The 16,896-nt window shown below is 53.3% G+C and overlaps 1 protein-coding gene across 1 annotated transcript in view; it reads left to right on the forward strand.

Annotated features, from left to right (window-relative positions):
- The window catches only part of CYP46A1 (cytochrome P450 family 46 subfamily A member 1), a 43,427-nt gene extending 30,478 nt beyond the window's left edge, over positions 1-12,949 (forward strand). Inside the window, exons 8-15 of the mRNA XM_007987804.3 lie at positions 1,859-2,009; positions 2,185-2,247; positions 4,107-4,179; positions 6,914-6,998; positions 7,633-7,743; positions 11,078-11,166; positions 11,878-11,944; positions 12,205-12,949. Of these exons, the coding sequence (XP_007985995.1) occupies positions 1,859-2,009; positions 2,185-2,247; positions 4,107-4,179; positions 6,914-6,998; positions 7,633-7,743; positions 11,078-11,166; positions 11,878-11,944; positions 12,205-12,375 (810 nt within the window). The 3' untranslated portion in view covers positions 12,376-12,949. The remainder of the gene's footprint in view (positions 1-1,858; positions 2,010-2,184; positions 2,248-4,106; positions 4,180-6,913; positions 6,999-7,632; positions 7,744-11,077; positions 11,167-11,877; positions 11,945-12,204) is intronic.
- Positions 12,950-16,896: the final 3,947 nt, after the last annotated feature.

Consider the following 16,896-nt stretch of genomic DNA (forward strand, 5'->3'; position numbering starts at 1 on the left):
TGAAGAGACAACTTGTTAAATGGGACAAAGTATTTGCAAACCACCCATCTGACAAGGAATACAAACAACAACAACAACAACAAAAAGCAAATAATTCCTTTAAAAAGTTGGCAAAGAATCTGAATAGACATTTCTCAAAAGACAAATGGCCAAGAGGTGTATGAAAAAATGTTCAATGTCACTGATCATCAGATAAATGCAAATCTGTGAGATATCATCTTACCCCAGTTAGAATGGCTATTATCAAAAAGACAAAACATAACAGATGCTGGTGAGGATAGAGAGAAATGGAACTCTTATGCATTGTTGGCAGGAATGTAAATTTGTGTAGCCATTACGGAAAACAGTATGGAGGTTTCTCAAACTAAAAAGGGAACTACCATATGATCCAGCAATCCCACTACTGGGTATTTATCCAAAGGAAAAGAAATCAGTATATCAAAGGGACACCTGCACAATAGCCGAGATATAGAATCAACCTAAGTGTTCATGAACAGACAAATGGATAAAGAAAATTTGGTGTAGCTGGGCGTGGCGGTTCATGCCTGTATTCCCAGCATTTTGAAAGGCCAAGGCAGGTGGATCACCTGAGGTCAGGAGTTCAAGACTAGCCTGGCCAACATGGTGAAACCCCATCTCTACTAAAAATACAAAAAATTAGCCAGGCATAGTGGTGGGCACCATGCTACTCAGAAGGCTGAAGCAGGAGAATCCCTTGAACCCAGGAAGTGGAGGTTGCAGTGAGCTGAGATCGCACCATTGCACTACAGCCTGGGCAACAAGAGTAAAACCCTGTCTCAAAAAAAAAAAAAAAAAAAAGGAAAAGAAAAGAAAATTTGGTGTATATACACATGGAATGCTCTTTGCCCATAAGAAAGAATGAAATCCTAACATTTGGAGCAGCCTGGATGGAACTGGAGATCATTATGTTAAGTGAAACAAGGAAAGACCAGAAAGACAAATAGTGCCTGTCCTCCCACATTTGTGGGAGCTAAAAAAGTTGATTTCATGGAGGTAAAGAGTAAAATGATAGTTACTAGAGGCTGGGAAGGGTGAGTGAGGGGATGAAGAGAAGTTGGTTAATGGTACAAACATACGGTTATATAGAAGGAATAAGTTTTAGTGTCAATAGCAGAGTGGGTGACTATAACTAACAGCAAGGTATTGTGTATTTCAAAAATAGGGAGAAGATTTGAAATGTTTCCAACACAAATGATAAATGTTTGAAGTGATGAATATCCTAAATATGCCAATTTGACCATTGCACATTGTATTCGTGTATCAAAATATCACATGCACTCCATACATGTGTATAATTATATATCAATTAAAATGTATAGATTTTTTTAAAAGATTGCTGCTGCAGCTCCACATATCACCTCCTTATCCCAGGAATGAAGAAGTAAAAAAGGGGAAAGGTGATAGCTGAGTTCATCTCAGGGCCCCCTCCTGTTCCCTGGGACTTCGGCCTCTGAGCTTGCAGACCCCAATACCACCCCGTCTTTTTGACAGTTGATCGCACTCTACTTCCTTCTGCTTGGGATTTCTTCCTTCGATGCAAGCCTAACTGCCTCCACCCGTCAGGGGTCCCTTTTTACCTTGCAGGGCTACGTGGATGTTTTAAGCCATCCCACCCACCACTGCTAAGGATTTGGTGCAGGAAAGGGAGACTAAGGCCTGGGCCCAGTTTGCCATCTTGATCCAGTCTCCCTGTCTGCTTCATCTTTTCTAGAATTTCTCACATTCTACTGACGTCCTGGCTTACCAGTGCCGCTAAAGTCATTTCAGGGTGGTAGGGGAGAGGGGAGAGGGAACATGCATGTTCACTTGGCTATCTGGAGCTGAAACTCTTGTTTAGTTCCTGCCAGGGAAGAGGAAGCAGCTCCGGGAGGTCCGGGAGAGCATTCGCTTCCTGCGCCAGGTGGGCAGGGACTGGGTCCAGCGCCGCCGGGAGGCCCTGAAGAGGGGCGAGGAGGTTCCTGCCGACATCCTCACACAGATTCTCAAAGGTGCGAGGGCTCCCTCTGCAGACTGGGGAGGGTGGGGTGGGCCGGGACGTCCCCCAGGTGATTCATCGCCTCTGGCTCTGTTTGGCTTAAGAGGAGAAACACAGTTAGTTCTTTATGAGCTGTGGGGAAAGGGAGCAAATATTTGCTGGGAACTGAGACTCTCCTTGTCTTTCAGCTGAAGAGGGGGCCCAGGACGATGAGGGTCTGCTGGACAACTTCGTCACCTTCTTCATTGCTGGTTTGTAGCTTTAGTGGTGACCAAGGGCCCGGAGCTCTGCAGAAATACTGCAGACCATGGATCCCTCAAACCCAACTCTTTGGGATTTTGGGGGCTATCTGAGCAGAGCTCACCATAGGACTAGGGGGCTGGGCTAAAGGGAGCAGAAACCCCTTCTTCTTGCTGTCTTGGAGGCATCTGACCTGGTAGTGCAGCTGCAATTGTGAGGATGTGTGAAGCTGGCCTTTCAGCTGCAGGGAGCTTGGCTGTGTGAATGTAGGCTACCCTCACTCAGAATTTGCGGGGAGGCCTGCATTACACTGGCACAAAAAGAGATGCTAAGCAGCTTCATTCGTTTGCTCATCAGATATTTCCTGAACATGGTTCTTCACCTAGAAAACTCCTCTTCACCTGTCAGCGAGCCCTCACATGCCTCCTCCTCAGGGAAGTGCAGGCTGCCTCAAGCCCTCAGCTAGAAGCTGGCTGCAGGCCTGGAGCTCCTCCCCACCACCCACCTCATAGTGTTAAGCTGTTAATTTATTTGTGGTAATTGAGTGAGGTCTGTTCCCCACCGGACTTGATGAGCAAAGGGTCAGGTTGTTTAGCTCACCTCTGTTCTGCCAGGGCCCAGTGCGGTAGGTTCCCACGAACATTGTAGGTTCCCACGAACATTGAATGAAATACACAAACAAATGATTGACACTAGGCACTGGGAAGATGGAGGTGAACAAGATGAGTGACAGTTCCTAGTCTAATGGCAGAGGGGGACAGACAGAGACAAGTACTGATGGACGAAGAGGTCTACAGGTGAACAGCATGGAGGAAGGCCCTTTAGGTGGGAGAAGCACTTGCAGATGCCCCAGGAGATTAGAAATGGCCAGTGTTAAAGCAAGGGACTTGCGGAACCAATGGCTGGTCCTCTTCCTGCAGCTGGAGACCCAGGTCCTGGATGAGGCTTCTGGACAGACCTAGCCTCAGTTTCCTCATCTGTCAAATGGGGGCCTTGAGGAACTCTCCAGGCTTCTATCCAGCCTTCCAAAGAGGGTGTATTAATCCTGTCTCATCCCTCCAGTCTATCCCTGAGCCCTGCGTCCAGATGCTATGGGGGACTGGCCAAGGGCAGGGTGGGTTGTGTCTGTCTTTCCCTTTGCCTGTGAGGAAACTGAGGCTGAGGAGGGAAGTGGCCTCCTATAGTCACAGCCAGCGATGCAGATCTGGGGCCAGGGCTGCTCTGCTCTCCCACCCCGCTCCCCAGCTGAGGGCTCCGCTGGCTGTGTGACTGGTCCATCTCCACACTCTGGGAGCTGGGCCCTTCTTCCCAGCTCTGACTTGCTGTAAGGCACAGGCCCTTCTGCATTCAAGCGGAGCCCCTCAAGCACCGTGGCTGGCCAGTGGTTGCCACCTGGTAAGCCACCTACTCCTTTAGAGTAAACTCACGTCTGTTGCCTCTCAGGCTAACTTGGAGGGGTTGACTTTATCACCTTGGCCAGAGCCTGCTAAAAGTCAAAATCTGCCTCCTGAAACGTCCGCCACCCCTCATAGAACCTCAGGGTCATGAGGGGCTTTTGTGTGCGTGCTGCAGCATGGGAAGGGGAGGCCTTGGGTTCACCGACTTTGAATTGTGTCCCTCCCCACTCTCCCTGCTGTGTGACCAGAGACTCATTCCTCTCCACCTCCACTTTTTCTTCTCCAAAATGGAGGTGAGCACCTCCCCAGGCCAAGTGAGACCCAGATGATGGTTCAAGGAAGGGGCTTTTAGACCCAGATGCCTGGGGGCAAATGCCATTTATTTGCCAGCACTGGCTGGCATAGAGGCAGACAAACTGTCTCCTTCATCCTGTGGCCCCACGTGGAGCAGCCACTGTCCACCCTTCCCACAGGTCACGAGACCTCTGCTAACCACTTGGCGTTCACAGTGATGGAGCTGTCTCGCCAGCCGGAGATCGTGGCAAGGTATGGGGGGTGATCTTGGGACTGGCAAAGGGGTCTGTCTGATGTCTTGTTCCTGAGGGCCACCTGTCTCTACCTCCTATGGTTGAGTCCCCTCAACATGCCTTGCTTCCCCCGGGCCTTGGCACGTGCTGTTCCCTCTCTTGGAAACACTCTCCCTGCTTTTCCCCTGGAGAACGCGCCTCCTCCTCCTACTCCTCTTCTAGAAAGGGCTTCTCGGATCCCTAAAGGAGCCACCCATGTTTCCCCTCTGAGCCTCCTCCCAACTCATGAATGTGTTTCCCCGGGACTATTTCATCATGTCTATTCAGCTATGAGACCGGAAGCTCCAGGAGGGCGGGACCGTGGCCTTTTCCCTCCCCACAGTGTACCCAGTGCCTGGCCAGAGCCTCGCAGTGATGATGGAGCAGAATCCCTGCTAATGTGCCAAGGGCATGCTTGTCTTCTGACGGCAAGACAAAGGAGGGCGTCCCTGGGGAGGTGGCATTTGAGTCGGGCCATTGGTTTCCTTAAATACAAACAGTCTCCCTCCAGGACAGTTACATAGAGTGGCTGAAGCAAGTGTCAGAGCTCTCAGAACGCACCAACGGGCTCGGTGGGAGCTCTGGGGAGGTGGGGTCAGGCCTTCAATTACCATTATTAGTCATCAGCAGCATATAAGGGCAGAAGTGAACATACAATCGTTCTTGGGTTAAAAAATAAGTATAATAGTAATAAGCATTTCATATAAAAATTTTGGGAAAAGCAGAAAAGTTATAATAATAGTAAACCCACCCATGGCACCCTACCCACCCAGAGCCAATTCACTGTTAACTGCTGAGTGCCTGTTCAGCACCTTCTCACCTACTCACGGGCAGCTTTGCTGTGTTTTGTCACCTGGCTGTACAGCTGGCTTTTATTCCCCATGCGCCTTGTCACAGCATTGCCCACCTGACTGTAACCTCCTCCCAAATCTACTCTTTTTAAAATTGTGGTAAAATATATATAACATAAAATTCTACATTTTCATTGTTTTTAAGCACACAGTTTAGTGGCATTAAGGGCATTCACATTGTGAATGCCATCCCCCTCCACTGTTTTTTGTTTATTTTTGTTTATTTTTTATTTTTATTTATTTATTATTTTTCTTTTTTTTTTTTTTTTTTTTTTGAGACAGAGTCTTGCTCTTTCGCCCAGGCTGGAGTGTGATCTCAGCTCATTGCAACTTCCGCCTCCCCAGTTCAAACAATTCTCCTGCCTCAGCCTCCAGAGTAGCTGGGATTACAGGTGTGCACCACCACACCTGGCTAATTTTTTTTTAGAGACAGTGTTTTGCAATGTTGGCCAGGCTGGTCTCAAACTCCTGGCCTGAAGTGATCCACCCGTCTTGACCTCCCAAAATGCTAGGATTACAGGTGTGAGCCACTGCTCCTGGCCTCCGTCTCCAGAACTTTTTCATCTTCCCAAGCTGAAAATCTGTCCATTCTCCCCTCCTCCACCACCGGTAACCACAATTCCACTTCTGTCTCTATGCGTTTGTCTATTCTAGGTGACTTATATAAGTGGACTCATACAGTATTTGTCTTTTATGTGACTGGCTTATTTTACTCAGATAGTGTCCTCCAAGTTCATCCATGTTGCAGTATGTGTCAGAACTCCCTTCCTTTTTAAGACTTACTAATGTTCCATTGTAAGATCTCTCCCATTTTGCATATTCATTCATCTGTCCATGGATACCTGGGTTGTTTCTTCCTTTTGTCTATTTTGAATAATGCTGCTATGAGGATGGGTATACAAATATCTTTTTAAGTCCCGGCTTTCAGTTGTTTTGAGTTTATACCCAGAAGTGGGGTTGCTGGATCATATGGTGATTCTATTTTTAATTTTTTGAGGAATCACCATATCGTTTTCCATAGCCACTGAAACATTTTACATTCCCACCAGCAGTGCACAAGGGTTCTTTCTGATTTGTCCACATCCTCGACAATACTTTTGTGTTTGAGACGGAGTCTTGCTCTGTTGCCAGGCTGGAGTGCAGCGGCTCTATCTCTGCTCATTGCAACCTCCACCTCCCAGATTCAAGTGATTCTCATGCCTCAGCCTCCCAAGTAGCTGGGATTACAGGCACCCGCCACCACTCCTGGCTAGTTTTTGTATTTTTAGTAGAGACAGCGTTTCACCATGTGGGCCAGTCTGGTTTCCTACAGCCAATCCCAAACATCCGACACAAAGGGTGGATGTTTTAGGGCCCCTGGAACATGGTTCCTAATGGTTTGGGCACTGTTTTGGATCTGGCTGTCATTGGATCTCTTTAACAGTCTTTGGGCTGGGTGTGGTGGCTCATGCCTGTAATCCCAGCACTTTGGGAGGCTGAGGCAGGCGGATCACCTGGAGTCAGGAGTTCAAGACCAGCCTGGCCAACATGGTGAAACCCTGACTCTACTAAAAATACAAAAATTAGCTGAGCATGGTGGTGAGCGCCTGTAATCCCAGCTACTCAGGAGGCTGAGGCAGGAGAATTGCTTGAATCCTGGGGGCGGGGGGCGAAGGTTGCAGTGAGCCAAGATTGCACCATTGCACTCTAGCCTGGGCGACAGAGCAAGACTTTGTCTCAAAAAATAAAAATAAAAGTAACAGTGTTTGTGGATGGGGAGCCCCATGCGTCTGTCTTCACCATTCCTTCCAATGTCCCCTTCTTAAAGCTAAGTTGGGGAAAGGCTCCCTTTGGAGATGAACTTGTCTTTGTCTTACCCCACAGGCTGCAGGCTGAGGTGGATGAGGTCATCGGTTCTAAGAGGTACCTGGATTTCGAGGACCTGGGGAGACTGCAGTACCTGTCCCAGGTGTGGGGAGTAGGAGGGAAGCTTCTGGGCAGATGTGGGTGATTCATGTCATCAGGCCTGCTGCCTCCCAGGACCTTTTAGGACAGTGGTTTTCAAACTTTGCTGCATAGGAGACTCCCCTAGAAGATTTAAAGTATCCCGAGGCCCAGGCTGCCCAAGACTAATGATGTCAGAGTCAAGGAGCTCCCCAGGTCATCCCAGTATTCAGCTTAGCTTGGAAACTGGCCCTTTAGTAAATCATGCCCTATTTGTGCTTCCCGGCTAGGCTGGAGTTCCAGATCCTTAAGCTTTTCCTGGTGGAGTCAGGCTCCGCAGCACCTCCCCGAGCTGCTGCAGCACAGCAGGAGGCCTTTCGGGTTCTGCTGTGGCTCTCTGGAATGGTGGGAGCCCTGATTCCTGGTCCCAGCTCTGCCATTGTGGCCTTGCACAGCTCCCTTCTCCTTCTGGACCTCAGTTTCTCCATCTGCCACCTGATGGTGAGACTGATGTCCCAGGGGCCTGGGACCCAGGCCAGGGTGAGGGTATACATTCAGCCTATGGGTGGGAAAGAGAGGGGTCCCAGGCATGCCACTGGCCAGCAGGATCTGTGGCCTCTCCCGACTTCTCTTGTTATCTCCCCTTGTGGCTTCTCTAGGTCCTCAAAGAGTCGCTGAGGCTGTACCCACCAGCGTGGGGCACCTTTCGCCTGCTGGAAGAGGAGACCTTGATCGATGGGGTCAGAGTCCCCGGCAACACCCCGCTCTTGGTGGGTGGAGGCCCTGGGGGCCCTGGGGTGGGCTGGCCTGCTTGACCCAGTGGTGGTGAATTTGGGACTCACCAGGGGAGCCCGTGGCCCCGTTCCCATCACTGCGCTGGGCCTTGCTGGCTGCCCTGTTCTTTCTCACGGCGTCTCACCATAGCCCTGTGAGGGCTTTTTCCCCTCCTCACACTGTTCAGCAGAAGATTACAGCAGGTCATTCTGGAAGGGAGGTGCCCCTTTTAGAGCTGAGGACACTGAGGTTCAGAGAGGTTAGGTCACTTTCCTGGGGTCATACAGCTGGCGAAGAGCAGATATGGAAAGTGCCCAGTTTCACAGTTGACCCAAACTTGTCCTGGTTCTTTCCCTCCTCGCACTTTATAACTCTTTCTCTCTCGGCTTTCTCCCTGGACCTCCTTTACCTTGTGTCTCTTTGTTTGCTTACTTGTTCATTTATCTATTCATCCAGGCATTTATTCATGTATAATAGCCCCTAAACCCACCCCCAAACCAGGAAACTAGGATGTAGTCACTCCCTGCTCTTCTGAGAAGGAATCACTAATCTGAATTGTGTGTTTGCCATTCCCTCGTGTGTGTGTGTGTGCGCGCGTCTGTGTGCACTCATGCAGTAATATGTTGTAGGACTTGCTTTTTGACTCAGTATAAAGATTGGTAAGATTTGTGTAGGCTTCTCTATGGGGCCATGGGACAACCACCATTGCTGATCAATTCTCAGGTGACAGGCATTTGAGAGGTGCCCAGTTTGTCCCCATTATGAGCACCACAGCAACGATGCCATTTCTGTCTGTGTGCCAGGAGCAGTGTGTGAGCAAGCTCCTCAGGCATGTACCCAGAAGTGGCAGTGCTCGGTTGTAGGACCTGCGACTGTTCAGCTTTACAGACTAATGCCACATTGTCTTCCAAAGTGGCTGCACCAACTTAGACGCCCACTAGTGGTGAGGGACAGCACCTGCTGTTCTTTATTGTCTCCAACACTTAGCATGGTTCAATTTTGTATCTGCTGCCATCCAAATATGTGTTTTAAAAAAAGTATTTCACTGTGGTCTTGATTTGTGCTTTCCTGATTACTAACTAGTTAAGAGTGAGCATCTGACCCTGTTTTCTCTGTCTCTGAGATGTGGGCTCAGTTTCCCTTTTGAGGTAGTGTGTTTTTTCATATTGCTATGTAGAGCTTTATTTTATTTTATTATTTTTTTACAGCATACATTAATTAATTATTATTTTTATTATTAATTTTTAGATGGAGTCTAGTTCTGTCCCCCAGGCTGGAGTGCAGTGGCGCTATCTCCACTTATTGCAACCTCTGCCTCCTGGGTTCAAGCAATTCTCATGCCTCAGCCTCCCAAGTAGCTGGGATTACAGGTGCACACCACCACGCCTGCTTAATTTTTGTATTTTTAGTAGAGATGGGGTTTCACCAGGTTGGCCAGGCTGTTATCAAACTCCTGACCTCAAGTTGATCCACCTGCCTCAGCCTCCCAAAGTACTGGGATTACAGGTGTGAGCCAGCGTGCCTGGCCCTGGAGCTTTACTTTAAAAACTCATGTGTTCATCTTTTGTCTGGTATGTTTGTCATCTTTGTGGCTTGTCTTCATTAATGTGTTTTTGATGATCTACATCTCTTAATATTTTTAACAATTACTTCTTTTGCTTTGCCTTGTTTAAGAAATCCTTCTCTATTCTGAGTTCAGGGCATTCACTTACATTGTCCTCAAACAATTTTACATTTTTCTTTTCAAAGCTGAGCTTGTAACTACCTAGAATTGATTTTGTGTGTGGTTTCAACGCAGGGACCCATCTGTATTGATTTGCCAGGGCTATTGTAACAAAGTGCCACAGACTTTGGCTTAAACAACAGAAATTTATTTTCTCCCAGTCCTGGAGGCTGGAAGTCTGAGATCAAGGTGTTGGGAAGCTGGTTTCTTCTGAGGGCACACTCCTTGGTGTGCAGACAGCCACCTTCTCCCTGCATCTCCACGTGTTCTTCCTTCTGTGTGTCTGTGTCCTAATCTCTTCTTATAAGGACACCAGTCAGGTTGGATTAGGGCCCATCCTAAGTACCTCATTTTAAGTTAATCACCTCGTTAAAGACCTTGTCTCCAAACACAGCCGCATACTGAGGTACTGGGGGTTAGGACTCCAACATGTGAATTTGTTGGGGACAAAATTCAGCCCATGACAGGATCCTTTTTATTTTTACCTATGAGGAAGGAGGAGCCCCAGCCCCTGCTCGCAGCCCCTCTCCTCCGAGGGCTCTGCCCCACCTCCCCCAGCATCCATCCACGCCTCATCTGTGGCCGCTCTGTCATCTGTTTTGCTGAGCTTTCTTTTGAATACCCCTGTATCAATACCACTATGCCATAATGGCCATCTCCTTAGATCCCCTTAAGCTGGCAGGGGAGGCCCTGTGGCTCACTCTCAGTCTGGGGGTGCCACCCTGTGGGCTTTGAGTGGGCAGACTGGGCTCCATCCCCAGCTCTGCTGCTGGCTGGCTGGGTCATCTCCATCAGGCCTTCGGCTTCCTCTTTGTTAGGTTGGGGGGAGTGGTGATGGCACCCAAGCCACAGCCTGTCAAGAAGCGTCAGTAGGATGACGTACATCATGTGCCTGGCAACAATCCCTGGCACATCACAGGTGCCCTAAACCCAGCCCCCATGCCTGATGCTCCCACTCACTTGCTGGAGCTCAGCTCCAGCACTCCCTTACCCTCTGCTGCGCTGACCCCAGCACAGAGAGCCAGGGGTGGAGCAGGCTCAGGAGGAGATTTTGTCCCAGTGTTTGGAGGCCAAGGACACAGAGTGAGCATCAGCCCCACTCAGGAGGAACCACACATGCAAGTGGACGGCTGGTGGGGTCTGCAGCTCCTCCACTCCCACCCCTGCTGAAGCAGGCCTTGAGTTGAAGAGAAACTGAATATAACAGTTCTCAGGATCTAGAGGAAGTTGGCCTCACAGAGTCAGATCTGAGTTTGAATCTCAATTTGACCATTTATTTGCCTGGTGACTTCAGGTGAGTCACTGAGCCTCTCTCTGGGTCTCAGTTTCCTCATCTGTAAAATGGGGATAATGATGGCTCCCCCACAGGGCTGTGCCCAGCACAGGATGACACAGTATGCCCAGCTGGCACAGTCAGCTGTCCTTGCTCTTAAGGGATTTTCTAGGGGGCCAGTACAATCGACACCTACCTAGATGGGGGTGAAGCCATGGGGGGAGGAGAGTGGGACCCACTCTGCTCCGAGTAGCCCTGTTGGGTGGCCTCAGTGGCTCAAGAGGTGCCGGGGAACAACCTGGGAACCAGAGACGAGCGGACCCTTTGCCCGCAGTTCAGCACCTATGTCATGGGGCGGATGGACACATACTTTGAGGACCCGCTGACTTTCAACCCCGATCGCTTCGGCCCCGGAGCACCCAAGTAAGTCCCTCCTCGAGCTGCCCATGAGTGGGGCTGGTGGGAGAAGGACAGACACAGCAGCCTCTGGTCTGAGCCAGAGGTGCCCGCTTAGCCCACATAGCCTTCCAGATCCCTGTGAGGTGGCTGTAGAGGAAATCACAGCTCAGAGAGGTTAAGTAACTTGCCCAAGTGGCAGAGCAGGGGTCTGGCCCCAGCTCAGTCTTGTTCTAAAGTCCATGCTCACAAGCAGCACCAAATACTGGGAAGCTGGGTGATTTCACCTCCCCAAACCTTGAGGTTCCTGTCTGAGAAATGGGACCTTCCGTGGCTGCATCTGGAAGTTGCTGTGGGGGTCAACATGTTAAGGTACCAAAGCCATGGTGGGAAGAGCTGGACTCCACAGCCTGCCCGAGTTCAGATCCAGGCTCTGCCCAGAGCTGGATGTAAATTTATGACCTGGAGTGAGTTGCTTTGCCCCTCTGAGCCTCAGTTTCTCCACGTGTGAAATGGGACAACATAAGCTCCTTCCAGGAGGGTAAAAGGAAGAGAAAAAGAGAGAATGCAGATCCAGCCCTCGGCAGAGTCAGCGGTTCATGCTTTGCCTGCAAAGTGCCCAGCCCCTGGCTCTAAGTCTGTGTTCATCCAGACATGGGTTAACTGCTGTCTTCCTTGTGTTGTTCCTGTGGGGAGGTCTGGGGCTGCTGGCCTTGTGATTCCTCTCTTTCCCTGCAGGCCACGGTTCACCTACTTCCCCTTCTCCCTGGGCCACCGCTCCTGCATCGGGCAGCAATTTGCTCAGGTAGGAGAGGCAGGGCTGTGGTTCTGCCCAGGAGTGGCTGCAGGGGTGGTGGCTCATCCTGAGCCAGGAAGCATCTCAGAACCCCTGCTCTGGGGCTGCTGGGCTGTGGGCTCGGGACCCAGAGGACTGGCTGTGTTTTGCACAGAGGAGAGTGCGGAACACAGAGTGCGGAGCAGCTGGCTGTGACATTTGCTGCCCTTTCACTCACTCATTCTGTCTTTGCTTCTTCATTCCTTCCTCATTTTGTCTGCTGGGCCCAGATGGAGGTAAAGGTGGTCATGGCAAAGCTGCTGCAGAGGCTGGAGTTCCGGCTGGTGCCCGGGCAGCGCTTCGGGCTGCAGGAGCAGGCCACGCTCAAGCCACTGGACCCAGTGCTGTGCACCCTGCGGCCCCGCGGCTGGCAGCCCACACCCCCACCGCCCCCCTGCTGAGGGGGCCTCCAGGCAGGATGAGACTCCTCGGGCAAGGGCCGTGCCCGCCCACCTGTTGCCCACGGCCACCCACCCTTCTACCCTGTCCCATCCCCTGGGCCACCCTTCACGCTGGCTTCCAGCGGGCCCTCTGCCAACTGCCTGCTTCACACCCCTCAGCGCTCCCTGTCACCTGCAGACTCCACGGCCCTTCCTGGACTGGCCCTTGCCCAACTCTCAGCCACCACCATTGTCCCTACCACTGAGCCCTTGCACAGGCCACTTCCTCAGATGAGACACCCTAACTCTTGCTCACTCCCTAAAGCCCTCTTCAGGTGTCACCTCCTCCAAGAAGCCCTCCTTGCCACCCCCAGCTGGGTCAGGGGCCCCTCCTCTGTGCTCCCTCAGTCACCTGTGCTACCTCTAACACCACACTGACCACACTGTATTGTGAGTGTCCGTTGATGTGACCAATTGCCCTCCCAGGCTGTCAGCGCCTCAAGGGTAGGGTCTGTGTGTGATTCGTCTCTGAGCCCCCTGTGCCCACCCGGGGCCCGGCACAGAGTCGATGCTCAATAAATGTGTGTTGACTGCATGAATGACCTGGAACCAGGCCATGTGCTCTCGCCTCGGCTTGCTCATCTGTGAAAAGGGGGAGATGTGGAGGCTGGCAGAGCTCTGGAAGCTGCCAGCCCGCAGGTGCCCCAGAGATGCCCCGACAATGTTGCTTGGGAAAGACTGCCCCAGGTTACCCGCCTGTTCCTGTGCTGTATTCATGGCCATGCCCCTGGGTGCTGTGTGAGGTTGGGACTGGGTGGGTGACTGGCTCTGACAGCTGGATTTTGAGAGGTCAGGGAGGCCCCTGAGCCTCTCTTGGGAGCAGCTTGGTGGAGCTGCGCCCCGTGCTGCCCTCCTGACCTGGCAGCGGGGCAGGGCAGGTAAGGCTGCAGCCCTCGTGGTGGTGATGGGGAAAAGCCATCCCTTCCTCCCCAGGGCCGTGTCCTCTGAGCCCATCCAAGGAAGACGTCCTGCCCCGAGTTTCTCCTTCAGTTATTGGGAGCTTGTCTTTGTGCAGAGAGAAAAAGCTGCCCTCGTGGCCGGGCGCGGTGGCTCACGCCTGTAATCCCATCACTTTGGGAGGCCGAGGCAGGTGGATCACCTGAGGTCAGGAGTTCACAACCAGCCTGACCAACATGGCGAAACCCTGTCCCTACTTAAAAGTACAAAAATTAGCCGGGCATGATGGTGGGTGCCTGTAGTCCCAATTACTTGGAGTCTGAGGCAGGAGAATTGCTTGAACCCGGGAGGCAGAGGTTGCAGTGAGCCGAGATCGTGCCACTCCACTCCAGCCTGGGCGACAGTCAGACTCCGTCTTAAAAAAAAGAAAAGAAAAAGCTGACCTCTCCCCTGCCTGGGCCATGTGCCCCCTGGAAAGACCCCTCCCCACACAGGGAAGGCACAGATGTGTGCTGGCCCCTGATGTGCATTGTCGGCCTCCTTCGGTCCTTGCCGCAATCTTGAATGATGGCTCCAAGGGATGGTCCCATCAAGCAGATGAGGACACTGAGACTCAGGGGCGTAAGTGACATGCTCATTACAGGTGGGGCCTGGGATGGCTCTGAGAATGGAGGAGACAAGTGTTTGGGTTCCCAGCCTGCCCCTCTCCCCAGCCCAGTTGGGGGATGCACACCCCAGCCTCTGGGCAGAGGGTTGGGCCCCCGGGACGCCTCCAGAACTGCAGCGTTCTTGCAAAGAGAGGGTCCTCCTGCTCCCCTAGCACCTCACCTGACCATGTAGGTACCTGGCCAGCCCCTCATCAAGCTGCACCCTCCACCCCCTCCATTTCCAGCTCCCTGTCTGGGGGGGCCCCAAACTCACCACCCACTCTGAGAATGGTATGCCCAGGCTCAGCCTCCAGATCAAACTCACCCCTGGCCAGAAGCAGCCCCTTCCCACAGCCACCCCAAATGCTGCTATCTCCCAGCATCCTGTTCCCAAGCCCCCAGCTGGGCACTGTTCCCCGACCTGCTCTGCTGTGCCCCCCTCCCCTGCCCTCTGCAGCCCTTCTCTGAGGTTCACCAGTACCCATATGCCTGCCCCTGCTTCCCACAGTCCACGCCCTCTGCCTCCTGCTGTGGCTGGACCTGGTCCCCATAGGACAGCACCTCCTTCACAGTCCATCTAAAAGGACCACAGGCCACCGGCCACAGTACTGCAGCAACACAACCCAGCATTGTCTGGAGGGGCCCGGAGGGATCAGCTCCCTCTGGAGACTTCAAGTTCCCAGCTTGACCAGCCCCTGACCTGGCAAATATCCGTCCATTGCTAAGCCTGAGCCTTCACACCATTATTTATTCAAATCCTGCCAGGAAACAGGAGCCAACTATGTCCCATTTCACAGAAGGGGAAGTCAAGGCCACAGCCACAGCTGGGCCTTAGTGGAGTCAGCACTTAAACCCGTGGCCCTTCGCATCCAGTGGCCTTCCACAGGCTCAGCATACCCTATCCCTGCAGGCCTGGGCTTGTCTTCTGCACCCCCCAGGAATCCCAGATGGCTGGGAAGTGCAGAGCCAGAACCCCCCAGCCCCACTGTCACTGCCGGTGGGGCCATCCTGCCCTTCCTTTCTGAGCCACTTCCTCTTCCACAGACTGGGCTTTCTGTGAGGGGCAGGTGGCTCTCAGTCCAGGCTGCATGGGGGAGCCACCTGGGCCAGGTGAATCAGCCTCTGGGGTGGGGCTCAGAAACTTTTGTTTTTCTTTTTTTCTTTTCTTTTTTCTTTTTACTCTTACTGCCCAGGCTGGAGTGCAGTGGCACAATCTCCGCTCACTACAACCTCCACCTCCCGGGTTTAAGAGATTCCCCTGCCTCAACCTCCTGAGTAGCTGGGATTACAAGCATGTGCCACGACGCCCGGCTAATTTTTGTATTTTTTTTTTAGTAGAGACGGGGTTTCACCATGTTGGCCAGGCTGGTCTCGAACTCCTGACCTCAGATGATCCACACGCCTCGGTCTCCCAAAGTGTTGGGATTACAGGCGTGAGCCACCGCGCCCAGTCCATCTGTTTTCAAGTCTCCCAGGAGATCCCAATGTGCAGGGCTGGGTGCCGCCAGTCCAGCTGAAGCTGACCTCCCGGACCCAGGCAAGATGGATAGGATTAAACCCAAGGCTATGCAGCTAGGCGACCTGGGGTCAAATCCTGCTCCCACCTGCCTGGGCCTCAGTTTCCCCATCTGTAAGGGAGGACAAATAATAGGACCACTTCCTAGGGTTGGTGGGGAATTAGTGTCCATACGTGGGTCGCGCTCTGGCACTGTGACTCTGGTCATTGTCACCTGCAGGGAAGAGAGGCTTTCCTGCAGGCAAGGCGGCGCAGTCCCCGGAAGAGCCGCATGGTGGCGCGCTGGCGCAGAGCCCGGGCTCGCCCTCCCGCCCAGGCCGAGCTGGCGGTGCCGGCCCCAGCCGCGGAGGGTCCTGAGGCGCGGAGTGGGTGGGCCGAGGGGACGCCAGCCCCGCTCCCGGAGGCGGGGTCAGGCGGGAGGCCGGGGGTCGGCAGTGGCAGGCTGTGGCCACGACGTGGAGGTGGGATAGCCACCCCCACTTCACAGATGGGGCTCCCGAGGCGCAGTGAGGTGTAGCACCTGCTGGGGGAGCCGGGCCTGGGCCTGGGGCGCTGGCAGGCCGGCCGGGGACGCGCCGGGCGGGAGTGCGCAGCCCTGGCGGGAAGTGCGCGCAGGCTACTGCGGCCGCCGGGGAGGCCGGGGGATGCCCTTGCTAGGCGGCTCCGGGCCCCGCCCTGCTCTGCCATTCCCTCCCGTGTGACCTCGGCCAATGGCGGCCTTTTCTGAGTCTGTCTCCCTGCACTGTAAAGCTGGACGTGCTTAATCACACTCGCATCCCCGCAGGAGGCTTCCAGCCTGCATATTCCTGAGGGCCTGCCTTCCCCAGGCACCAGCTTCCCCAGGGCTGAGCTGCTGAACTCTAAAACCTTTGGACACTTCCCTGCCCTTTGCCCTAGCGACCTGCGGCTGGAGACCCTGAGCTGGCCCAGCCCTCTGGGGTTCCTAAGAGCCTAGGCTGGGTTGGGGGTGGCTTCAGGAACCTTGGGCTGCCGGGCGTGGGGTGAGCGCCTTGGCCCAGCCATGGCCAGGTGGGAGGTTTTCTTCCTCTATGCTCTGGGTGCTGGGGCTGGAGGCGGTGGCTCTGCTGGGCTTCAGAGACAGCCAATGTGGATAGACAGAGGACCATGCGCTGTGTCCCAGCAATTAGCTGCCCACCTGGGAAGGTTCTGGATGGGACTTGGCAGAATCCTGAGCCGGCCCCTCCTGGCAGTCCTGGCCGAGAGGGCACCGCGCGCTTTATGCTGGTCCAGAGTCAGTTGGCGGGACTCAATTCACATCTGCCCAGACCTCACCCCGGGCTCCAGACCTCACCCCGGGCTCCAGACAGCCTCAGGCATCTCTGGATGTCCAAAAATATCCCCCACCCCGCAGGCGCAACCTCCCTGCAGTCACCGGGGTATTTCTGGCAGACGGAAGGGGAC

This window comes from Chlorocebus sabaeus, chromosome 24 (genome assembly GCF_047675955.1).
Source record: "Chlorocebus sabaeus isolate Y175 chromosome 24, mChlSab1.0.hap1, whole genome shotgun sequence".
Lineage (NCBI taxonomy): Eukaryota > Metazoa > Chordata > Mammalia > Primates > Cercopithecidae > Chlorocebus > Chlorocebus sabaeus.